The sequence below is a fragment of the Gymnoscopelus braueri genome, assembly GCF_963280865.1.
Source record: "Gymnoscopelus braueri genome assembly, chromosome: 20".
In the NCBI taxonomy this organism is placed as follows: domain Eukaryota; kingdom Metazoa; phylum Chordata; class Actinopteri; order Myctophiformes; family Myctophidae; genus Gymnoscopelus; species Gymnoscopelus braueri.
Window position 1 is genome coordinate 41,732,472 of NC_137622.1, and position 27,119 is coordinate 41,759,590.

Genomic DNA, 27,119 nt, shown 5'->3' on the forward strand with positions numbered 1-27,119 from the left:
ACACAATTCACAGCGACAGAAAAGCGACTCGACTCTGCCTCGACTCTGCCTCATCCTCGCCTTCACCAACAGAGGAAAACCTCTGATCTGCTGTGGTTTTGGAAGGAGCCTCGTCTGCTCTGTGTGTGTGTGTGTGTGTGTCATGTGGCTGTATATTTTATTATATACTTCAGTGGTTTTCGTTCAGTGTTGTTGTGTCTGTCTGCCATTCGCATGCCTTCCTTTCTGCCGTCCCCAGCTATCTGCAGTGGTGGGGAGAAAAGTATTCACATTTTTTACTTAAATAAAAGTAACAATACTGCAATGTATGTACATTTGATTTGATGATGCTCTTTTTATTCTCTTTTTGCTCTCTCTTTACTTTGAATCTTTAACGTTTTCTATCATCATTCTGTTGTTATTACCTATGCTGCTGCATTGTCTGAAGGAAGCCAAACCAAAATAAGTTTGACTTTTATGTACCTGTACACAAGATGTAACAATAAAGGTATTAAAGGCTGACACATCAAGGCCAGTGTGTGGCTCCTCTTCTTTGTTTTTGTTTTCTACATAAAACGGAAACCACCCTTGGGCGCATTAAATGCTCCCAAGGGTGCATCACCACACCTCGAAGTGTCCTTGAGCAAGACACTGAACCGCCTACATTTTAGGCGGTTCAGTGTCTTGCTCAAGGACACTTGGAGGTTTAGGTATGGGGAGAGTCGGGGATCAAACCAGGAATCCTTTCCGGTTCCCAAGCCAGCGAATCCTGAGCAGTGCTGGGTGTACCGCATTACGCTTAACACCGTTACCGTAGTCAGATTACTTTTTCGAGTACGCGTTAGTTTTGCAATTACTTTACTTGGGTTACCCTAGAAAGCCCCAAAATGTCTTTACTTACATTACATTCAAGACCTACATTTCCCTGTTCCTTCTGTTGCCGTACATTCTGATGTGCTGTCTGCAGTGGTGGGAAAAGTAGGCTACTCAAATCTTTTACCTAAGTAAAAGTATCAATACCGCAATGTAGAAGTACTCTGTAACAAGTAAAAGTCCGGAATTCAAGATTGACTTGAGTAAAAGTACAAAAGTATTGGTATCAAAATGTACTTACAAGTACCAACAGTAAAAGTACTAAAATATTCGAAGATAGCAGATCTAAGCTTTTAAAGCGGTCGGGGGATCGAATATACTGGAGATAAATATTCTATGATTGTTCAAAGGTTAGTGGAAACACTTGAAAATCGCTGGCAGTGGCTCTGCAAATTCTGTTTTATTTCTGGCGGTAATATGAGCTAGACTTTTCCTTCAACACTTGACTGTTCCGTTGGGGAGTCTAAATGTAGCTCCTCCGTAAATGTCAGACTCACATAGTAAGACAAACCCTTGTAGCTTCGATAGCATCGCTGTTAGGTGGAAACCTCATTATGTCCAAAACCGATCCTTTTTTTATAATTATTAAAACATATATGACCATATTCTTTGAAGGAGAGACAGTCTTCTCGCTAAAAGCCATTGTTCAGAAAAGCAGAACAAGTCAAACAAATACGTTTCTGTCCATAGTTAATAGCACCGCAAGACTCTTCACATACTACGTCTGACATAAATATCAGAGGTTAAATCGACCCATTGTGACCTTGTAGATCGCCTATTATCACTACTTTTGTGCGACACTCTTGTATGAGGAAGTAATACAAAAAGTTTAAAAAAACGAAAATATAAAGAGATATATGGAGATACAAGGTTTCTGACCAACAACTACGCTATGTCAGTCATACGCAGAGCTAAATGCCAAGTGTAATTGGGTGTTTTAAGCTGTGAAAGAGATGACTATCGGATCGGATCACTGACGATAACCATCGCCATTAGAGGCAATTACCATGACAATTACAATGGTAGGGCAACACTGTGTGTGTGTGTGTGTGTGTGTGTGTGTGTGTGTGTGTGTGTGTGTGTGTGTGTGTGTGTGTGTGTGTGTGTGTGTGTGTGTGTGTGTGTGTGTGTGTGTGTGTGTGTGTGTGTGTGTCTGTGTGTGTGTGTGTGTGTGTGTGTGTGTGTGTGTGTGTGTGTGTGTGTGTGAGAGAGAGAGAGAGAGAGAGAGAGAGGTGTGAAGACTTTTGAAAAATCCGCCGCTATTGTCCCAAAGGTTTTTATACCAAGTGAATGCAAAACATGACTGACATTTGTTTCAAAAGTTTATCCCAAGCTAACCTACCTACCTAGCTCACAACGCGTCGCATCGAGTTGTGAGCTCGTAGATCAGCTATTTTCAAACATTTTAGTACTTCTACTTTTGATACTTTAACTATATTGTGATGCCAATACTGTTGTACTTTTGCTCAAGTATCATTTTAAACACAGGGCTTTTACAGTTTATATTGTGGTATTGCTACTTTTTACCTTTAAGTAAAATATCTGAATACTTCCTCCACCACTGACTGAGAGAGAGAGAGAGAGAGAGAGAGAGAGAGAGAGAGAGAGAGAGAGAGAGAGAGAGAGAGAGAGAGAGAGAGAGAGATTAGATAAGATATGGAGATACAGTGTTGAAACGTTGTGTGACGCACAGATCTAGAGACGGACAATGACTCCAATGTCACTGAGCATGTATGTATGCAGGCTGTGCCTCTAGGGACACATGACATTGGGCGCACACACACAGCTAAATCTGCCTGAATGCATGTCCTCTGACACATACTCTGTATCTCTCACCCTCGTACACTTACTTATATGCGTGTGCGCGCGCGCACACACACACACACACACACACACACACACACACACACACACACACACACACACACACACACACACACACACACACACACACACACACACACACACACACACACACACACACACACACACACACACACACACACACACACACACCTCTGTCTGCAATGCTGACAAAAGCCCATGGCAGATGTCAATCTTTAGCCAGCAGACACGGTGGCCATGTGGGATTTATATAATACCGTATGAGCAGCATGCATAATACATTACAACTGCACAGTGCACACGCACACACACACACCCGCACACGCACACGCGCACACACACACACACGCACACGCACACGCACACGCACACGCACACGCACACGCACACGCACACACACACGCACACAGGAATCTTGATACATGACATTTATTAGGAGAAGATGTGGTGGTGCTGTCACGTTGCTCCTGTCTGAGCGTGTGTTTGCGTGCGTGTGTGTGCGCGCGAGTGTGTGTGCGCTGGAGAGGGGTGTGTGTGTGTGTGTGTGTGTGTGTGTGTGTGTGTGTGTGTGTGTGTGTGTGTGTGTGTGTGTGTGTGTGTGTGTGACATTTGCCTTGGCAGCATGAGGGACCTGCCAAACAGCTCACCTGTGAACAGAATGTTTAATGTAGCCTCAGTAAACATGGATTTCCACAAGTAAAGGACCAATGCTTCATCCAACTAAATTGATTAAAAAAACTAATAATACATTTTATTTGTAACGCACATCATATTTGACACACATCTCACAGTGCTAGATGGCATAAGTATAGAGGCCAAGTATATACGTATATAGGGGTCCTTGACATGAGAACATTTGGGATATTGGCTGTTTAACAATCTACTGTGTGACACACACACACACACACACACACACACACACACACACACACACACACACACACACACACACACACACACACACACACACACACACACACACACACACACACACACACACACACACACACACACACACCCCGCTGTGTCCATAATAATTGCTTCTGGCCTCAAATCCATTGATTATGTTTCCTAACAAGCTGCGAGAGTCGAGGTGCATGTTGCCGTTGTTCCTACGAGATTAAAAAAAAACTATTCTGTCCTCTATAGCAACCTTGTATTGTGGCTTTTACAAGATTAGAGAACATCGTTTTGTTTTGTTTTGCTTAACTGGCACGCCACGGCGTCCCCTGATGATGATGTCAGCAGTTTGAACGCGCCTCTGAGCCTTCGTTGCATGTCGTCAGTGGTGGAAAGTAAACTAAGTACATTTACTCAAATACTCTACTTAAGTACAATGTTGAAGTGTTTTTTCTTTACTTTACTGGAGTATTTCCAATTTTCAGTACTTTCACTTCTACTCTACTACATCTCAAAGGCAAATATTGTACTTTTACTCCACTACAATTATTTGAAAACTTGACTTACTAGTTACTTTGTAGATTTATATTATTATTACAAAACATACATTAACCACTTCAGCCTTCGGCCATTTGAAAATAGCCGATCTACAAGCTCACAATTGTGAGCTTGTAGATCTGCTATTTTCGAAATATTGTTATACATTTTATACATCTGAAAATGGTTTGTGCCAGAGAACCCCCAGTATGTTAACCTTTTGTTTAAATTAATTCCGTACTTTACCATTCTATGTCACACCAAAGTTTTTTTTAATTGGAATCCAGATTTCTTTTTTTTTGTTGCTATTTTTGGATTGGAATCCTGAAAAGTTACATTTTTAGTTAATTTCAAATGCATTTAGTTATACTTATGTTAACTTTATGAACTTAAATACAAATACATTGGACATAAAAATGACAATAGAATGTTAATACTAGTCATTAAGCTACTAAAATAGACTGAAGTAATTAAAGAGGGTCATGTTTGCATGCTTGGAATTGTAACAGCTGAAATCAATAATATATCAGTATTCCGATATTAACCTGCGGGCCTCATGTGGCCCCCGGGCCGCCAGTTGCCCATGTATGGATTAGGCAGACACAGGGATAAGAGAGCAAAGAAGCAGCCAGAAAAACGCTAAATACAAACAGCCAGAGCCAGACAGAGAGAGGAAGTCATCATCCACCTCCTCCGTCATTCCATCTGTGGGCGTTTGGCCTCCCGGGGACCCCTAGCTGGCACATATGATGGCATGCACCCCCTCTGCCCAGGGAATGAAGCACCAAGCTGGGCATAAGATGAAACCATCTACTGCCTTCAGCATGAGGCTCCAGAGCCCGGCTGCTTGTGCGTGCGTGTGTGTGTGTGCGTGTGTGTGTGTGTGTGTGTGTGTATGTGTGTGTGTGTGTGTGTGTGTGTGTGTGTGTGTGTGTGTGTGTGTGTGTGTGTGTGTGTGTGTGTGTGTGTGTGTGCGTGTGTGTGTGTGTGTGTTTGGCTCTGAGGGGAAGCTATTAAGAGAGAGAGAGAGAAAGAGAGAGGAAAAGAGAGAAATGATTATGAAATGGAATGGGGGGTGTGTGTGTGTGTGTGTGTGTGTGTGTGTGTGTGTGTGTGTGTGTGTGTGTGTGTGTGTGTGTGTGTGTGTGTGTGTGTGTGTGTGTGCGTGTGCGTGCGTGCGTGCGTGCGTGCGTGCGTGTGTGAGAGAGAGAGAGAGGAGATGAATCTCCTGACTAGACAGACAGACCTCCAAAGCGAGCGAATATTGTAAAAAAGACAAGACACCTAAAGAGACCACCGCTTATCCCCCTCCACACACACACACACACACACACACACACACACACACACACACACACACACACACACACACACACACACACACACACACACACACACACACACACACACACACACACACAGACCGCAGGCGACCAAGGAGTCGTCATCATCATCAACCAAGCAGCCACTTTGAACGCCAGGCCAGCCAATCAGACGCAGAGGTACATGAACAGACGAGGCAGAGTGGAGTTATATCAGTTCATACATTGGTTTGTTGCTTTTCCTCCTCATGTTAAAAGTACAATGGATCTCACAACTGACTGTGACCCACAAAATAAAAACTAAGCTATGATGACTGAAACTAAGACTAAATATATTGACGATTTCATAAACAAATAAAAACTAGACTAAAATGTCAGTGAGGGATCTAGTGGAGAAGAGATCCAGTAGAACTAAAAGACAAGTCGTTTTATGTTTGGTTGCGCTCGGGTGTTGCATGCTGAAAATAGCAGATCTACAAGCTCACAGCAGCGTCACGCTGCGACGCGTTGTGAGCTTGTACATCGGCTATTTTCAGTTATGTAAAACCAGCCATTACGACGCCATCAAGGCACCGCCAACATACATTTTAGTGTCGACTAAATCAACTGTAGATTTAGTCGACTATAATCTTATGATATTTAGACTGACTAAAGACAGACTAAAACTAGACTAAAACTAAAACATTTCAGATTTCTAAAATAAGACTCAAACAAAATGGATTTTTATTCAAAAGACTATGACTAAAACTAAATCAAAATTTGCTGTCAAAATCAACGCTGGTGTAGACCCAGTGAAACGGACATGGGTTACAACCAAACTTAGGTTTTGTTTTGTCGTTACCCTCCTCCTATAGGCTACTTCATTGCCAATGTTTCAACCTGGTGTCCACCAGTGGTGTAAAAAGGTACTATATTTTTCTACCTAAGTAAAAGTATCAATACTGCGATGTATAAATACTCTATTACAAGTAAAAGTCTGGAATTCTATATGCGCTTGAGTAAAAGTACACACGTATTGGTATCAAAATGTACTTAAAGTAACAAAAGTAAAAGTACTCATTATGCATATATTGCAAGAGTCAGAAGAATTATGTCCAAGCAAGGCCTAGAAACACTTTATACATGCTTTTGTTTCCAGTAGACCGGATTACTGTAATGGTGTGCTCACAGGACTCTCAAGCAAAGCGCTTAGACAACTCCAACTGATTCAGAGTGCTGCTGCTAGAGTCCTGACGAAAACTAGAAAATATGACCATATTACACCAGTCCTAAAATCTTTACATTGGCTACCAGTCCCCCAGAGACTTGATTTTAAAATGTTGTTACTTGTCTATAAATGTCTCTGTGGCTCTGGGCCCAGCTACATCTTAGACATGCTGGATGGAGCCATATGAACCTCCTCTTTTTAAAGTGCATTGTTGCACTTTGTATTATGATTTTTTATTCTGTAAAGCACTTTGAATTGCCCTGTGTATGAAAAGTGCTATATAAATAAAGTTGCCTTGCCTTGCCTATGCAGAATGCCCGATTTCAAGTTTTCAAATGTATACAAATATTTTGATTTATATATTTTGATATATTTTCAGCGCCTGTCAGCTCTCTCTCTCTCTCTCTCTCTCTCTCTCTCTCTCTCTCTCTCTCTCTCTCTCTCTCTCTCTGCTGGACTGGGGAGAGGAGTGGTGGTCCCACGGTGTGTTTAAGACCTGGCGATTTCATCCTTCAGTGGAGCCGTGAAAGCTCTTTAGATTTACATCGTCAACACATTAATCGTGGCGGCAGCCATATTGATTTTGGCCGTTCTGTTATGTATGGCAGCATATGAGCGAGGGAAAGGGGGAGAGAGAGAGAGAGATAAAGTATGAAAGAAAGAGGGGTGGCAGGAGGGAGAGAGAGAGAGAGAGAGAGAGAGAGAGAGAGAGAGAGGGAGAGAGAGAGAGAGGATTCTCCTGACTAGAGACAGACAGACAGACAGACAGACAGACAGAGAGACAGACCTCCAAAGCGAGCGAATATTGTAAAAAAAAAAGTGAGAGCATAGGCGACATAAAAACGAGCTTGTGGATCTACCAATGTTGCTGCTTTGGAATTTGAAAGGAGATTCAGTCAAGAGTTTTTCTAAATAAATAAATTTTGTTACTGAGGACACTGGTGGATTTTTATTGGCTGGCAGCCCGTGAACTCCCGTGAAGTTTTCACCATGATATCTAAGGATATTTTAGTTGGCGTCACACAGTGACAAAGATTTCAGACTTCAAATGATGTGAGATTTTTAGTACCTGAGTAGCTCACGCGTTGTGAGCTTGTAGATCGGCTATTTTCAAATAGCCAAAGTGTATATAGGGCTGAAGTGGCTATAATGTATGTTTTGTAATAATAATCTAAATCTATAAGTAACTAGTATTACAAAACCTTTTCAAATAATTGCAGCAGCACGTTGAAAAAAACGTGTCGCGCAAAATCCAGGGCAAAAACTGTCAACTCAAGATACAGCCGTTTTACTGAGAAAGTTAACGAGGAAGTGGACGGAAGCGGAAATCTTCGAATGACGTTATTTCTCGCCTTTGGGTGAGTGGAAAGTGAAAGTGATCACTCGGATGACAGAGAACAGCGCAATCTTTTATAAAACGATAAAAAAACTAAAAGTCGTAAAAGTCATCCATTGGCAGTGAATGGGTTAAGGCATGGCCTATTAGCCAGGGATCCTCTGAAGAAAGTTCAGATAATGACGAAAAGCTGATACTTGGGCGATAAGTTTGCAAGTTGAAAGTGTCAAATAGTTAAGAGTGTCCTCACTGTTCTCATCACCTCATCATAGAAGCATGAATATGAAGAGGTTTATAATGTTCTCATCACACACACACACACACACACACACACACACACACACACACACACACACACACACACACACACACACACACACACACACACACACACACACACACGTAGAAGCATGAATAAGAATAGGAGGTTATAATTGGATGCTAATGCGTGCCGGAGGCTAAGCGTTGTACACAGGACACGAGTCGAGAGGTGAGTCAGAAAAATCTGCTCCCATCTGCTCCACCACTTCTAGAGGGCACACAGGCTCCTGTGTGTGTGTGTGTGTGTGTGTGTGTGTGTGTGTGTGTGTGTGTGTGTGTGTGTGTGTGTGTGTGTGTGTGTGTGTGTGTGTGTGTGTGTGTGTGTGTGTGTGTGTGTGTGTGTGTGTGTGCGTGCGTGCGTGCGTGCGTGCGTGCGTGCGTGCGTGTGTGTGTGTGTCAGAGGGGACAGATGCTAGCATAGCGGGGGTATGATCCGTCTGACAGGTGACAACTCTAGCGGCTCTGAGAACCTTCTGCTGAGCAGACCGGGGTCACATTGTTAGTTAAATACTTTGTGATCCTCAGGGGCCGTTGATTCGTTTTAACCTCCCTGGCTGTGCCCAGGGGACAATGTTAATTCTATGCTTTTTTTTTTTTTTTAGAACTGGCTGTTCTCCACATTGCGGTCATGAATCATGATAAACGGGCAGCATGTTGAAGGCAGCTCCACCTGTAGCCCTATTAGTCCATGAGCCAGAGCCCCAAAATTGAGCAATGATTATCGAAAGAGTGGGCAAAATCAAACCTATATTAAATTGTTCATAGGGTCAATACGAGTAAATAAATATATGATAACCTTTCCACAGGAGTAGCTTTTTCATAGTTACAGTGGTAGCCAGTTGAGATCATCACGTTGGGTCACACATTTTGTTATTTTCCCCATACGTACATGACAGATGAAAAAATGACAACATTTAAAAAATAGCTATCATAATGAAACATCCCCAGTTGATTACTTACATGAAGACAATGATTTATCGTATTACAAGTTTTCTCATATATTTATTTACTCGTATTGACCCTATGAACAATTTAATATAGGTTTGGTTTTGCCCACTCTTTCGATAATGAAATCTTGTCTGGCTCATGGACTATATAGCATACGTGGGCAACTAGCGGCCCGGGGGCCACAAGCGGCCCCCCACCTTCACTTAATGCGGCCTGCAGGTTATATTATTGATTTCAGCTATTACAATTCCAAACATGCAATTATTATTAGCTATATTAGTAGCTTAATGACTAGTATTAAAATGCTATTGTCTTTTGTATGTATTTGTATTTAAGTTCATAAAGTTAACATAAGTATAACTAAATGCATTTGAAATGAACAAAAAAATCCTACTTTTTAGAATCCCAATTCAAAAGTAGCAAAAATAGCAGATCTACAAGCTCAAAACGTGTCACGCTGCGACGCGCTTTGTGCTTGTAGATCTGCTATTTTGCTATAGAAACACAGAAACACACAGAAAAGTAGCAAAAATAGCAGATCTACAAGCTCAAAACGCGTCGCACTTTTGCTACTTTTGTGTGACATTGAATGGCATTTACGAAAAAATAGTCAAAATACGGAGATAAGAGGTTTCCGCCCGACAACAGCGACATGCACATGCAGTGTGGCCCTCTGGAGTGAGTGTGGAACTATAGTGGCCCTCAACATCCTCAGAGTTGCCCAACCCTGCCCTATATAGCCTGGTAAACCAGCCCGGGTCGCGTGAATTCACATTATCATGTGTCTGCTTCTCAGTGGTGGAAAGTAACTAAGTACATTTACTCAAGTACTGTACTTAAGTACAATTTTGAGGAATTTGTACTTTACTTGAGTATGTTCAATTTCCAATACTTTTACTTCCACTCCGCTACATCTCTAGAGGCAAATATTGTACTTTTACTCCACTACAATTATTTGAAAACTTTAGTTACTAGTTACTTTTTAGATATAAATGATGATATTATGAAACATACATGAACCACTTTAACCCTATTTTATACCTAGGCTATTTGAAAATAGCCGATCTACAAGCTCACAACGTGTCGCATTGCGACGCGTTGTGAGCTTGTAGATCTGCTATTTTCAAACATTTCAGTACTTTTACTTTTGGTACTTTAAGTACATTTTGATACCAATACTTTTGTACTTTGACTCAAGTAAATTTTGAACAACAGCCTTTACTTGTAACAGAGTATTTCTACATAGCAGTATTGATACTTCTACTTAAGTAAAACATTTGAGTACTTTTTTCCACCACAGCTGCTTCTGCAGACCGATCTGGTCCCAAAGCGTTGGGTGGGCGTTTTGCAGAAACCAAAAAGTAGATGAGCCAATCAGCATCTGCACTAGTGTAAAAAAAAATCCTAAGCCCAAAATATATATACAGTTAAAGTGGTTAATGTATGTTTTGTAATAATAATCAAAATCTACAAAGTAACTAGTAACTCAAGTGTTCAAATAAGTGGAGTGGAGTAAAAGTACAATATTTGCCTCTGAGATGTAGTCGAGTAGAGGTAAAAGCACTGACAATTGGAAATACTCCAGTAAAGTAAAAGTACCTCAAAATGGTACTTAAGTACAGTACTTGAGTAATTGCACCTAGTCACTTTACACCACTGCCCATATACGAGCATATTGGTTGGATAACTGGATCTCCATATTTGCCCTATACCTTACTTGAGTGTTTATGGATACTTGTGACTCTCACAGACATATATTGTATTGTTGACTCCAGTACATTTTGTAGGAAGGGGAAAATCCGGCACATTATGAATTAATCACTTAAGCCCTATATCAAATATAGTGACAATAGCAAATCTACAAGCTCACAACATGTCGCGATGCGAGACGTTGGGAGTTTGTGCATCCGTTATATTGACTACAATTTAACTTTTTTTTTTTTTTAATTTGGTGGGCGTCAAAGTTTCATTACATTAATGCATTGATATTACAAAGAAAAACGTACATCGTAATGTGTACCTTTGAATACGTACATTTTAAAAGCATTTACTTTTGAATACTTAAGTATTTATTAACTTGTCGGTTAAACTGGCATCACAGATTGTAAATTTTACAGAATTATCGTCCTTTTTTTAAAATATATTTCCATGCAAAATGTGGTGTCTGTTTGCACCATATAATAATAATAATACTAACACACTTTAATTGTATAGCACCTTTCATAATATGAAATGCAGCTTAAAGTGCTTTACAGAGCAATAATACAATTACAGCAAAAGTACAAATAATTCAACAGTAAAGCAAAAAAGAAAAGCAAAAGCATAAAACAACATTAAGATAATAGCAAAAAAAGGCAGTGAATCGGGCAGAACAGTGAGAACATGAATAACAACACAGATGTTTAAAAAATCAACTAGAAGCAAGAGTGAAGAAATAGGTCTTGACTTGAGTTACTAGTTACTTTGTAGATTTTGATTATTATTAATCCACTTTAGCCCTATATACATTTTGGGCTTGGGATTGTTTTTAACACTAGTGCAGATGGTGATTGGCTGATCTACTTTTTGGTTTCTGCAAAAGGCCCACCCAGCGCTTTGGGACCAGATCGGTCTGCAGAAGAAGACACATGATAATGTGAATTCACGCGACCCGGGATGGTTTCCATGGCACCAGCCACTAAGAGCAGAGTGTTTTGGTTAAAGCAGATCCCTTTTTCCTTTGTTTTCTCTAACCACTTGATCCCCAGCATCCCTATTCTGGGGTGGGCATTATCCAAAGGCATTATCCATTATCTACCAGACCCAGAATGAAGTCCTAGTATGTGACATAATAATGATGTCATGAATAGTTCGTTTTTTGGCTGGGGCCGGGGGACAAAGTGACCATGCCCATGTATGGAGAAAACAGATACAAAGCCTCATGTAAGCCCGACCCCTTGGGTCTGGCAAAAAAAAATAGCAGATCTACAAGCTCTTGCTATAATATTATATGGCAACATATACTTTTTCAGACAACTCTTTTTAGATTTAGAACAGTGGTTTCTGGTTTAGAGCAGAGGTTCTCCAAAATAGCAGACATTGCATGTGCTGTGAGCTTGTACATCTGCTATTTATGAACATTGAAAAAAAATCTTGACAGTGTTTGAATGATTTTTGAATGATGTATATATATTTGCCAGACCCAGGGGGTCAGGCCTACATGTGGCTTTGTCGGTCCCCCTCTCCAAACGTTTTCGTCCTTACATGGGCATAAAAGAGGGGGTCAGGCCTACATGTGGCTTTGTCGGTCCCCCTCTCCAAACGTTTTCGTCCATACATGGGCATAAAAGAGGTCTGTCTTCTGTCCTCTTTTTGATTGGCCAAGCTTAGCGTGACGTCGTGCTCTTATCTTTCAACCACTAGGGGTCTGGCAGTACCAGGTCTCCTGGTTCCCTTGTTTTAACAGACATCTTTTCTTTTTAGGAGGTCACTGGCACAAAAAATTCTCAGATGGGGGTCCGCGGCCAAATGCACATCAATTTGAGGGTCCAAGGCATGGAAAACGTTTGAGAACCACTGAATTTAGAAGGCATTTGTAGAATCGGCCTCAGGTCTTAAGTCATTGGTTCTCAAACTGGGGTCCGGGGACCCCCAGGGTCCTTGAGGGAGTTCCAGGGGGTCCCCAGCAAAATGATAGATACTTAGGAACCAAACTGACGCTTACAGGTATGTAACTCTGAGTATACAAATGGAACCAAATGGACCCTAACGGGTACATTTGGTTCCATTGTAAATTGGGGTCCCAAAGATATAAATGCCATTAAATGGGGGTCCGTAGCCTAATGCATGTCAAACTGGGGGTCCTTGAAATTAAAATGGTTGAAAATCACTGCCAGAGCCGTACGAATCTTCTCTGTGCCAGGAACGGGGGTTCCTGGCACACCTTCTCAAATGGGGGTCCACGGGCTAATGAGTGTCAATTTGGGGGTCCTTGAGAACCACTGTCTTAAGTGGTTAAAAGGGGAGGGGCCAAATAAGACAGCACAGCATTCTTCCCAGATAGTAGAAGAACGACAGCGCGTAGAAGACCGTTTTGTATGACGCCTCCCTCCGGCAGAACGCCAGGACGTCGGCCCTCATGACGGCCGTGGGGTCGTACAGCCCCGCGTGGCTCATGACGGGCCGGCCGCGGTAGCGCCACGCGTGGTAGGCCAGCAGCGGCGCGTTGAGGCCCAGCGTGAGCCACTCCGCCACGCAGAGGAACAGGGCGCACAGGAAGGCGTGGATGCCGTACTCCGGCAGCACGAGGGGATTCAGCGACCGGCACTGTTCGATGGGATTCCTCTGGTGGGACTGGAGCTCGTCGAACGACAGGAACTGGTGGAAGCCGAAGATGATCAGGACCGCCGCCAGCAACAGGGCGAGCATGTAGCAGAAGGCCAACGTGAAAGCCATTTCCTTCTTCCCCGGGAACAAAGCTTGCTTCAGGGACGCACAGAAGTGATTAAAGCACGGGATGGATGACGCTGGAAAGGTGCACTCACTAAACGCTCAATCAGGTGAACTTGAATGCAGACGATAATGAATGAAGGCGGGGTTTAAATAACGCCTCACGAGACAAATGGTGACGTAAACGGTGACGAGACGATCAAAGGGTTCGAGTTTGGGGATCTCCGTATATGGGCAGAAGGCCCATATACGGAGTCCAGCTGAAACAGTGCGACTTGAATATGAAGTTAAAGGGATAGTTCACCCCCAAAATGACTTTTTCTCTATCAATTAGTCACCCCGTGGAGACTTGAATTCATGGATATTCTTTTGTTTTCTAGTGAATGCAGCAGCCTAGAGGGCGGAGCCAAAAGTACACCTTCCGTATGTTACTGATCACATGACCCCAATAATCAATTCTCCAGTTCTAGGCAACATAGAAGGGGAGGGGGGCTTTTTTCTTATTTCCACACAACAGCTCTAAAGGTATATTACGACATGGTTCAATGTTGAAAATGAGTGGTATTTCCCTTTAAATATCTGTGTCCTGTGTGAGAACACAAAGAGACAAGAGAATCTCTCTCTGTCTCTCTCTCTCTCTCTCCCTCTCTCCCTCTCTCTCTCTCTCCATGTCATTGTTTACGGATGTTTCAGAGAAACCTGTTCTCCAGTCTGCCACTAAAAATAGAGCGGTAATTGGACGCAATCAAGGGGAAAAGAACAAGACCTAATCGAACCTCCTCTCCTCCGAAGGAGAGGAGAGGAGAGGAGAGGAGAAGAGAGGAGGGGGTGGGGGGTGGTATGGGTAAAGGGAGTTACTGATGCATAGAAAGGTAGAAGTTGTTTGTGGAAAAAAGAGAACACAGAGAGAGAAACTGAATCGGAAAGAGAAAGAGAGAAAGAGACACAGAGTGACGAGTGTGGAGAAAACAACACACATACAAATGGACCCATTCTTCCACTGAAGGCTTTTCTCCCTCTAGCATAGCATTATTCTCCCTCAAGCATAGCATTATTCTCCCTCTAGCATAGCATTATTCTCCATCTAGCATAGCATTATTCTCCCTCTAGCATAGCATTATTCTCCCTCTAGCATAGCTGTGTAGGCCTCACTAGCTGCAGATGCCAGCTAGCCCACCAGCTAAACATTTCCCAACAAACTCCAGAGAAGGCGTTGTCTTTATGAAGTTTACTGGTTCATTTTGTGAAACTGTAACAACAATACAGACATTTCCAAATTACTGTTACAATACAGAAAACATGTGAGAAACAGAGCTAATCTACAGACAGAAATAACTTTAGCTGCTGTAAAATATATTTGTAAGAATGCAAACACAACATAACATAACCTGCTATCACATAATCAAACATTCAAGTTACTCACAGACGTTGCTTTTAGCAAGAGGGGAGACAAACAACATGTTCACTGGAGCTGGAGACATTGACTACTGACTGCAGGCAGCAAGGGTGTAGTGTATTGTACCTTGATTGAGCAGCACAGGTGTAATATATTGTACCTTAATTGCAGTCACTTGAAGATCAAGAAAATAAGAAACCCTGCACATATACCACAGGGGGGTGCTGTTTCACACAATTATAAACTAAACATGACCACTACAATGTAGGGGGCAGAACACTCCCCGCTTGGGGTCTTCAAGATCCCACACTAATTAACAGAATCAGTCTTTGGAGACAGAAGCAGGACTACTTCTGTAATAGGACGAGAGAAAGTCTTTTTAGTTCCGTCCTTGATGACTTCTGCTTCGACCTTCCGTACCAGTCCATCTCCTCCTGGAAAGGTATTTGTGATGATGGCCATAGGCCATTCATTTCTCTTAGCTTGCTTGTCTTTCAGGAGAATGATGTCCCCTTCTTGGAGGCTTGGCCTTTTCCCTTGCCACTTGTGGCGAAGCTGCAATGTTTTGAGGTATTCGGACCTCCACCTGTTCCAAAAGGTGTCAGCCAGGCTTTGAACCTGTTTCCACTCCTCCTTGAAGAGATCTGCTTCCTCGAACTTGCCTGGAGGGGGAGGAGGTGCAGAGCTTGTTTTGAGGGTAAGGAGCATTGCTGGGGTGAGGATTAGAGGCGACTCTGGATCCGATGACACAGGGATGAGAGGTCTTGCGTTCATGATTGCAGCTACCTCAGCCATGAGTGTAGTCAGGACCTCATGTGTCAGATGGGCTTTTTTCTGTTCGAGCAGCATAAAGTCCAGAATACGCCGGGCAATGCCGATCATGCGTTCCCACGCGCCACCCATGTGGGATGCGTGGGGGGGATTAAACACCCAGGTGCAGTTCTGTGTGCTCAGGTACTTCTCCACACTGTTGCCGCTTGGACCTGCATTGTCCATCCCCAGTTCTCGGGAAGCACCGACAAAGTTTGTACCGCAGTCAGATCGTATCTGTTTTGCAGGCCCCCTGACTGCGAAGAACCTTCTTAAGGCATTGATGAAGCTGCTGGCACTCATTGCCTCAATCACTTCAATATGCACTGCCCGTGAACACATGCACGAAAACATCACGGCCCATCGTTTAGAGTTGGAGTGTCCTCCTCTTGTGCGACGGGAGACGACATCCCACGGCCCAAAGACATCGACACCCACGTAGGTGAAGGGAGGTGCAACTTGGAGACGTTCGGCTGGTAGGTCCGCCATCTGCTGATGTTCCGTTTTTCCCCGTAGCTTCCTACAGGTGACGCATTTGAAAAGTAGGCTGCTGATACAGCGTTTAGCTCCCACAAGCCAGAATCCAGCAGCACGTATGGCACCTTCGGTCAGATGCCGTCCCTGGTGTTTCACGGCTTCGTGGTGTTGGCGTACCAGCAGGGCTGCCAGATGATGTCGGCCGGGGATGATAATAGGGTGAGTCTCGTCTGTGCCCAGACCTGACTGTCCTATGCAACCTCCTACTCGCAGAACCCCATCATGGTCTATGACAGGATGCAACTTCCACAGGCTGCTGGAAGATGGAATGTTGGTCCCTGAGGCTATGCACTTGAGCTCTTCTGCGTAGTACTCGCACTGGACACTCTTCACAATACATACTTTGGCCTTAGTCAGCTCTTCCTCTGTAGGATGACAAATGTGCCAACCTTGACACTTGTCTTGGACATTGCGGGCGAAAGTGTGTGCTACGTGGATCAGGTGTGCCACTGCTGTGAGGAGAGTGCTGTACTTGGAGAAGTGTTCAAAGCGTTGAGGGTCTACAACGTCTCTGGTAACGTGTGTGAGACTTGTCATCACCTGGGGACGTACCTCAGAGTCTGAGGCAGGGTCGATGAGGTTGTAAGCCTCGTCAGGTTCACATGGGTGCATGGATGCTTTCTGGAGAAAGGCTGGGCCTGTGAGCCATGTTGTGCTGCTTAAGAGGGCTGATGGCACAGATCTTGATCCAACATCGGCCGGATTCAGGTCTGAGGGGACGTACTGCCACTGGCTAGGACTTGAGGTTTGATGGATACGCTGCACCCTGTTATGCACGTAAACATAGAATCTCCTTGACTGGTTGTGGAGGTATCCCAGTACAACCTTGCTGTCCGTATAGTATGTAATGCTGTCAAATGTTACATCCATCTCTGCAACGATAAGCTCAGCGATCTCCACAGCGAGTACAGCCGCGCACAGTTCCAGTCTTGGGATGGTCAGATCAGGCTGGGGAGCCAACTTCGTTTCCCCAAAGACAAAGCCGACATCAGACTGTCCTTCGTAGCTTGTCACCTTAATGTAGGCTACAGCAGCAATCGCTTTCACTGATGCGTCTGCGAAGACACAGAGTTCTCTTCTTTGTGCGCCTGTGGTTGAGAAGGATGTGTAAGGGCGTGGTAGCTGGAGTTCCTGTAAGTCTTGGAGTGACTCCCTCCATCTGGTCCACTCCCTTTCCATGTCTTTAGGGAGTGGTGTGTCCCAATCTTCCGCTTGTGTGGTGAGCTCTCTGAGTATTAGCCTTCCTTGGACAGAGACCGGTGCGAGGAACCCAAGGGGGTCGTAGAGGCTATTTACGGCTGACAACACCCCTCTGCGTGTAAAAGGCTTCAAGTCATCCGCAATCTGGAACGTGAAGGTGTCTGTACGCATATTCCAGGATAAACCAAGACTGCGTTGGATGGGCAGGTCGTCAGCAAAGAGATCTAAGTCTTCGATGTCCTTGGAGCGGTCCTCAGGTGGGAATGCCTCAATAACTGCAGGCCGATTCGATGCGATCTTGTGCAACCTGAGGTTAGAAGCTGCAAGCATCTTCTGTGCTCGCCCGAGAACACTGATTGCCTCTTCCTCTGTGTCGAAGGACTTTAGACCGTCATCAACGTAGAACTCACGGTCGATGAATCGCCTTGCATCGCTGCCATAGTCAGCCTCTGCTTCTTTAGCTGCTCTTCGCATACCGTATATGGCCACTGCAGGGGAGGGACTGTTCCCGAAGAGGTGGACTCGCATCCTGTAGTCCACAACATCACAGGTAAGGTCATTGTTCCTATACCACAGGAAACGGAGGAAATCCCTGTGGTCCTCCTTCACTACAAAGCAGTGGAACATGTGTTCGATGTCGGCGGTGATGGCTACTCGTTCCTTCCTGAACCTCATGAGCACTCCTAGCAGGCTGTTATTAAGGTCAGGGCCTGTGAGTAGGACATCATTTAGTGACACTCCTCCACATTGTGCGCTGGAGTCGAAGACCACACAGATCTTATTTGGCTTCTGGGGGTGGTACACGCCGAACAGGGGCAGGTACCAGCACTCCTGTCCTTGCTGTAAGGGTGGTGCGACCTCTGCATGCTTTCTTCTGAACATGTTCTCCATGAACTCTAGGAAGTGGGACTTCATCTGTGGTCGTTTTTCCAGTGTGCGCCGGAGTGAGGCGAGGCGGTCTTGCGCTTGCTTCCGGTTGTTAGGCAGCCGTCGTCTAGTCGACTGGAAAGGTAAAGATCCGACCCAGCTGTTGGAGCTGTCCTGCTGGAACTCAGCCTCCATGATCTGAAGTAACTTAATGTCCTCCATAGAGGGTGCAAGTTTGTGATCGTCAGCAGTATGAGTGAAGATCGTTTGGCCCAGGCTGTCTCCTACAAGTGCCATTGAGCTGTATGTGGAGGTTAATGCTGGATGGTGTTGATGATTAGGTGCTTGACTGAACATCTCCTTCACTTTAATTTGGCTGCTGCACGGTGGCAGATGACTTGTACGCCCGTTCTCTAGGATGCTTGTCTTGTAGCTGCCCACCTGTAGCGGTCTGTGGGCACCACCAAGGCATACTTCCCCAATGACGACCCATCCTAGGTCGAGCCTTTGGGCGAACGGTGCATCGTCCGGTCCACTTATCTGCTCACGGACTTTGTGTACCCTCAGGATATCTCTGCCCAGTAGGAGGAGTATGTTGGCGTCCGGATCGAGCGGTGGTATTTCGTCGGCGATGCGCTTCAGGTGAGTAAGATGACGGGCTGCATTCGGGGTAGGTATCTCGGCGCGGTTGTTAGGGACTTGGTTGCACTCGAGGAGTGTAGGTAGAGGAAAGCTTAGCTTTTGGTCAGCTGACTCCACAGTGTAACCACAGGCTCTTCTCCCCGCAGTCTCTTTGAGTCCAGCACATGTCTTCAGCGTGTATGGGTAGGAGCACCCTGAGATCTTGAAGACATTGAAGAAATCGGACCGTGCAAGAGAGCGGTTGCTCTGTTCGTCCAATATAGCGTACATTCTCTTGGACTCTTCTCTGCGACCGGTTGGATACACACTAACGAGGCATATCTTGGAACATGCTCTCGCACTGAGTCCTTCACCACACACTTGAGTGCATTTGGTAGTGACCTCCTGGGAATCTGCTTTGTCCTCCTCCCCGCCATACTCTGAAGAGGGAGGGGACGACTTAGACTCCCAGGTGGCTGGTCCTGGGTGGAGCGCCGCTACATGGCCGGTGCTCCCACATTCCACACATTTCACCTCAGCTGAGCAGTTCCTGGCAAGATGCTCAGTAGAGGAGCAGCATCGGAAGCAGATGGAGTGTTCTCTCAAGAGCTGTTTGCGTTCTTCTAAACTCTTCTCCCGAAAGCCTCTGCATCTCTTCAGGGGATGTGGTTTTTTATGTATGGGGCAGTGTTTGTTAGGTTTTTCTGTTGAGGACACTTGAGTCTTGTGAACATTCACAGGCGTCTTCACAGGCTTCTCCCACTTGTTCTTTACCTCTGTTGAAGCTTGAGTGAAGAAGTTGAAGCTGGGATCTGTGCGAGCTTTAGCTTCTGTGCGAATGAAATCTACAAATACAGAGAACGGAGGGTAACTGACACGATGTTCACGCTTGAATCTTGACCCAACACTGATCCACTTTTCTTGAATATTGTGCGGGAGTTTCCCGATGATAGGCTTAACCCCCCTGGAGGTGTCAAGGTATGTCAGGCCTGGCAGGTAGCCATCAAGCTTGGCGGCTTCCAGCTCTGACAGCAGGTCTGCTAGGTCCCGAAGTTTCTGTGGATCTTTCATAGTAACTGTGGGAAAGTTCTCGAGCTTGCTGAAGAGAGCCTGCTCAACGGCCTCAGGTGCACCGTATATTTCGTCAAGTCGCTCCCATGCCATCCTCAGTCCAATATGCGGATGTCTGATGTTGACTGCTTTGAGTCTTTTTATCTGTTCTTTAGACTCTTTCCCTAGATACTTGGCTAGCAGGTCAAGTTCTTCTTCGGCAGACAGGTCTAAACCAGCGATGGCACTGTGGAACGATGTCTTCCATGCCCAGTAGTTCATCGGCTGGTCGTCGTAATCAGTGAGTCCTGAGGTCACCAGGTTGCTGCGGGCGAGATATCTTGCAAGGCCACTGGTTTGAAAGTGGTCATAACTTGCTCCATTGGGCGTTCCATGAACAGGCTGATATGTAGGAGATGGGGACTGCTGATTGAAGCTCTGTTGTTGCGGTACCCAACTTTGCTGAGGAGCCTGATGTGCATAACGAGGTGTAGTGGTGACAGGAGCAGCAGCTTGCACATGGCTATGTTGAGGAGCATGTTGAACATGCTGAGGTGTAGAGTACACAGAGGCAGCACCTTGCATTTGGCTGTGCTGGGGAACATATTGTACATGCCGAAGTGCAGTGTACACGGGGGCAGCACCTTGCATTTGGCTGTGCTGAATAGCATGCGGTGCGTGACGAGGTGTAGCGTTGTCGGAGGCAGCGACTTGCATCTGGCTGTGCTGAGGAGCGTGAGGTGCTTGATGAGTTGTAGCATGGACGTAGGCAGCGCTTTGCATTTGGATGGTATTGTGTGACTGTGGTAATGTTTGTGTCACACCATCGCTCGGAGGAGTGCCCTTTGGGATAGCATTGTCAATTTGATCTGTGTCAGACAAATCACCTGTACTCATCCTGCTGGCCTGGTCTTCCACATAGGCAGCGGTGCGATGGTATTGGCTATTTTTCAGCGACCTGGATACCTTACTGCGTACCTCAAATTCCATTTCAAATAAACCAGCCTGCAATGACTTTGCCTCTGCTATGGCAGCATCCTTTTCTTTTTCCTCATCTAATGCTTCAAGAATGGCTTGAATGCGTGCTGACTCAACCTTTAGTGCAACTGTCCTTTCTGAATGTGCTGCTCTGGCTTGTGCTGCTTCAGCTCTTGCATTTGCCATGGCGATTGCTAGATTAGCCTTTGCACTGGACGTTGTGCGACCTGATTGTGAGCCCACAGAGCGAACATCTTCTTTTATTTTGCTTGTGTTGGTTAATTTGTCCATTATGAAGATGTGTTATGAATGACAGAAGGAGCTTTAAAGCTGGCGTGAAGGGTATCGCATGTCCTTTTGTTGGCCACTTAGCTCTTTGGATTGCGTAGCTCCGATTGACGGCTGTCCGGTTCTCCACCGCAGGCTGTGATGCCGTCTTTTCACTGTGTAGGCCTCACTAGCTGCAGATGCCAGCTAGCCTGCAGCTAAACATTTCCCAACAAACTCCACAGAGAAGGCGTTGTCTTTATGAAGTTTACTGGTTCATTTTGTGAAACTGTAACAACAATACAGACATTTCCAAATTACTGTTACAATACAGAAAACATGTGAGAAACAGAGCTAATCTACAGACAGAAATAACTTTAGCTGCTGTAAAATATATTTGTAAGAATGCAAACACAACATAACATAACCTGCTATCACATAATCAAACATTCAAGTTACTCACAGACGTTGCTTTTAGCAAGCGGGGAGACAAACAACATGTTCACTGGAGCTGGAGACATTGACTACTGACTGCAGGCAGCAAGGGTGTAGTGTATTGTACCTTGATTGAGCAGCACAGGTGTAATATATTGTACCTTAATTGCAGTCACTTGAAGATCAAGAAAATAAGAAACCCTGCACATATACCACAGGGGGGTGCTGTTTCACACAATTATAAACTAAACATGGCCACTACAATGTAGTGTAGGGGGCAGAACAAAAAATCTCCCTCTAGCATAGCATTATTCTCCATCTAGCATAGCATTATTCTCCCTCTAGCATAGCATTATTCTCCCTCTAGCATAGCATTATTCTCCCTCTAGCATAGCATTATTCTCCCTCTAGCATAGCATTATTCTCCCTCTAGCATAGCATTATTCTCCCTCTAGCATAGCATTATTCTCCCTCTAGCATAGCATTATTCGGAAGTGGGGACGTCCAAATATGTCATTTTTTGAGAACCACTGATATAGCAACATACAATACATTAAAAAAAAACTGTTAGGATTTAGAAGACATTTGTAGAATCCCGAGAGGCAAAGATTTTAGTTACAAATGATCGCTTTATAAAATACATATTCAAAGACCCACAATTAGTGAGAACTGCCGTGTTGTTAATAGACTTCCTCATTGGCTTTGTTTAAAAAAAAAAAAAAGCAAAAGCATAAAACAACATTAAAATAATAGCAAAAAAGGCAGTGAATCAGGCAAAAACAGTGAGGACATGAGTAACAACACAGAGATTTAAAAATCAACTAAAAGGAAGAGTGCAGAAAAAGGTCTTGAGCCGTGCTTTAAAGCTATCTACAGAGGCTGAAAGGAAGACCAAAGGCCACATGAGAAAGAAAGAATAGGAAACAGTATTGCTTTTTTGACATTTTCCCCAAAATATCTAAGAATTTTCTGATTTGAAAAAAATGCGAGAAAGAGAGAGAGAGAGAGAGACTGACCGATCTCCAGAGAAAACGTTGTCATAGCACGTTTTGCAGAAACGTACAGTGAGAACATTTTTTGTCCCAAAAACGTTACATTTGAACGGGGTGCGTTCAAATGGTGACCATGTAGTGTAGTGTCAATCGGCGATTTTACGTTGCATACTAACGAACCCTAAACCTAACCCTAAACCCTAACCCTAACCTTAACCCTAACCCCAACCCCAACCCCAACCCTAACCCTAAAACTAACCCCTAACCCTAACCCCATAAGAAAAAGGTTGAAATGCAAAGTAAAGTTGAAAAAGTGTTTTTTTTGGGTCCAAAAACGTTATTGAACGTTTCCGGAAAGACGTTCAATAACAAACGTTTTCCCCTGGAGACTGGGTTGGACTGACAGTTCTTGAGAATAAAATGAATGAACTGTTCCCTAGATCCAATTCAACACATCATAAACATACACACACACACACAAGCACGCACGAACACGCACACGCACACGCGCACACGCGCACGCACGCACATGCGCCTCTCTGCCTCTCCCTCTCTCTCTCTGGATTGATTGGAAAGCAGTATGCCTGAGAGGTCTCTGAGTCATGTTTGAGCCTGCTGTCATATCTCATAACATGGAGGCTAACATATACAGCACAGCAGCATGCAAACCAACGGCTCTTTGTTGAAGCACCTCAAACAGACACAATGTGGCAAGAAATCATCTTTGAACAGGAGAGAACGAGAGAGGGGGCGGAGGGGAGGGGGGGGGGGGGCAGAGAGTAGAACAACTGAGAGGAAAAACAAATGGAAGTGAGAGACAGATTGACAAGATGAAACATGTCTGGGGGGGGGGGGGGTTAAACAAAAAAGGGAGAGTGGAGAGAGACCAAAGTGTGTGTGCGTGTGTGTGTGTGTGTGATGATGATGATGAAGTGCTATGTCAGTGGCTGTACTGTATGAAGGGGGTCCAATTTGTACAGTGTCAGTGTGATGGTGGATCTGTCAGAGGTTTTGAATCCATGTGAACGTACAGTAGTGCATCGTTGCTGTAAGCCCAGCAGAACGTGTTAACCCATTCATTCCGGGAACGCATCTGTGTGTCACTTTAGATTTATTTGGCTTTCTCAAAAAATTGCAGATCTACAAGCTCATAGCGCAGCACCGAGTGCCATTTGGGTGGTCCTTGACATGAAAAAGTTTGAGAATATTATTATAGCAATAAACAGTAAGTTAAAACAAACAAACAAAAAACTGTTAGGATTTAGAAGACATTTGTTGAATCCACAGGAGCAAAGATTTGAGTAAAAAAATCACGCTTTTTCGGAATACATTTGCAGATCTACAAGCTCCAAGTGCCACGCTTGTATATCTGCTATTTTTTAATAGCCCAAAGTATAAAATACTTTCCCTGATTGAATGGGTTCATACAGCATCACATGTCAGTGTGATCAGACGTGTTGGCCGCGGAGACGATCGAGATTTATCATCTAAAGTAGTGACCGTTATGTTGTCTAATGCCCCTTTATGGTTAAAGACAATAGGAAATAAAAGCTCATTATTTCATGCTTTAAGTTCCTATTAGGAGGCTATACCTCAAAGACAACAAGGCAATGACACTACTTTATTGAGATAAATAAGCTACAACATTTATTATTGATTAATCACTGCATCATCCCAAGTCTTACGCTCTCATTAAACACACTTAGGACAATTAGTCAGTCTTAGTCTCAGTCAGTGTTAGTCTTGCTTAGCTTGTAGATCTGCTATTTTCACTGCTTTTGTGTGACATTGTTGTATGATGAAGTATGGCATGGAGTGCAGACAGACAGACAGACAGACAGACAGACAGACAGACAGACAGACAGACAGGGTAATTGTGACTGAAAGGTCAGTGAGCTGCTGATGGCTCCATCCATCTCACCTGTCAGCTGACCTCTCTGAGTGGATGTGGGGTCAGAGTGGGTCAGAGAGAAAGAGGAGGAGGGGGGGGGGGTCTGGATGTTCATGAGGACATAAAGGTAGGGTGAGTGATGTTTGTTAGTTCAAATAAGTGTTAAATATCTCTATATTCTGATAGTACTCATTGCTATAGAGTGTTTGTTCAGTAACAATGTTAAATATCTCTATATTCTGATAGTACTCATTGCTATAGAGTGTTTGTTCAGTAACAATGTTAAATATCTCTATATTCTGATATATATATATTGTCAGGTCATGATACATTCTGCTCAGCACAATTGTGTATGGTAGTGCCTGTGTGTGTGTGTGTGTGTGTGTGTGTGTGTGTGTGCCTGTGTGCGTGCGTGCGTGCGTGCGTGCGTGCGTGCGTGCGTGCGTGCGTGCGTGCGTGCGTGCGTGCGTGCGTGCGTGCGTGCGTGCGTGCGTGCGTGTGTGAGTGTGTGTCTTATGACGTCAGTGTCAGAACCTTCACTATGGTGTGAAACGTTAAGTCGGAAACAAACAATAATTGGCCTGAACAGAGGAAACATGCTCCTCGTATTATGTTTACTGATAACAATGCTCACAGTTTGGATACAGAGGCTAATAGGGGATTACAGAGTACAATAATGTGCTGTGGTTCCAGTCTACTTGTCTGACCTTCAGTGCTGAACACAACGCAGTGGTGTAAAGTAACTAATTACATGTGAGGTCTTTTTTTTTACTTTACTGAGTATTTCCAAAGTTCAGTAGCCTACTTTTACTTCTACTCCACTACATCTCGGATCCAAATATTGTACTTTTTTTTTTACTATGTATTTTTGGCAGAGACATGTAATTTTCAAAGGCTTATAAAAGCGAACGGGAGGTCGAGATGACATTTTTTTATTTTTGCGGAAGCACAGTGAAACCCTCAGTGATTAGCAACCATCAGGGGATCGATCATACCGGAGTTAAATAGTCTGTGACTACTTCAAAAGGTAAGAACATTGAAAAAATCTCTGGCAGTGGGTGCACACACAGTGAAAGAGTTAACAGTACAGGTAGCAGAGTCAGGTTATGCAAGACAAAAAGCTCCAGAGGGCTATTTTCCATTGTGGCCCAGTACTCAATGCATCAGTTGTCGGGCAGAAATCTCTTATCTCCATATTTTTGAATATAGCTCTTTCCCACAGTGTGAGAACTGTATAAAGTAAGTGTGAAGCCATTTGTCCATTAGATACATGATGAGAAGTGTGTCTCTGAGGGGAAGTCCTCTGGGTCTGTTATCCATAAGGATAATAAGGATAATAACCACTTGGCAACGAGCAGTGGTGGAAAGTAACTAAGTACATTTACTTAAATACTGTACTTAAGTACAATTTTGAGGTATTTGTACTCCAATACTTTTACTTCTACTCCACTACATCTCAGAGGCAAATATTGTACTTCTACTCCACTACAATTATTTGAAAACTTTAGTTACTAGTTACTTTGCAGATATACATTATTATATTATAAAACATACATTAACCACTTTAATCCTATTTTATACCTAGGCTATTTGAAAATAGCCGATCTACAAGCTCACAACGCGTCGCATCGCGACGCGTTGTGAGCTTGTAGATCTGCTATTTTCAAATATTTAGTACTTTTACTTTTCGTACTTTAAGTACATTTTGATGCCAATACTTTTGTACTTTCACTCAAGTACATTTTTAATTCCGGACTTTTACTTGTAACAGAGTATTTCTATATTGCAGTATTGGTACTTTTACTTAAGTAAAGAATTTGAGTACTTTTTCCACCACTGGCAACGAGGCAACGTGACGTGTTCAGATCAACAATGTGGCTGCCTGGCACTGAGTGGGTGTGATGTTAAGCTTCACTGCAGTGCTTTTCTTTCTGATACAGTACACTTAGAGTCGGCCTCCCGACATAGAAAAGGCATCAAGAGATGTCAGCCTGACATTGACTTTGATGACTTGATGTCATCCTGACATCAAGAGGCCATTCAGTAACTCAGTGACTTCACCAGCGTTCTACTGAAGCCCGGAATCCCCGTGAAGTCAACTTTGTACTTTTACTTAAAGACGGGGTGCCGTGATTTTCAGTGATTTTCCCCCCGCTAAAACATAATCATCAGGTATTATGGTTATACTAGGAGGAAGATTGTTTTCAAAAAAGTGTAGAGAAAGTGTTAAAATTAGGTTTTTATGTGGACACGCCTCCAGTTCATTAAGTATACCTGGTTCTCACCTTAGCAACTCCTCCACCACCTTAGCACCACCCACCTGTCCTAGTCCCTCCTCCTCATCATGCCCACACCTGTTATGATAATGAGGGGGAGGGT

The 27,119-nt window shown here is 44.0% G+C and overlaps 1 protein-coding gene across 1 annotated transcript; it reads right to left on the reverse strand.

Annotated features, from left to right (window-relative positions):
- Nucleotides 1-13,261: 13,261 nt before the first annotated feature.
- Nucleotides 13,262-13,702, reverse strand: LOC308075708 (protein cornichon homolog 1-like; the record flags this gene model as incomplete). The annotated part of the gene is made up of 1 exon (XM_080415655.1): nucleotides 13,262-13,702. The coding sequence occupies one exon, from the start codon at nucleotides 13,700-13,702 to the stop codon at nucleotides 13,262-13,264; it is 441 nt and encodes a 146-aa protein (XP_080271781.1).
- Between the last annotated feature and the right edge of the window lie 13,417 nt (nucleotides 13,703-27,119).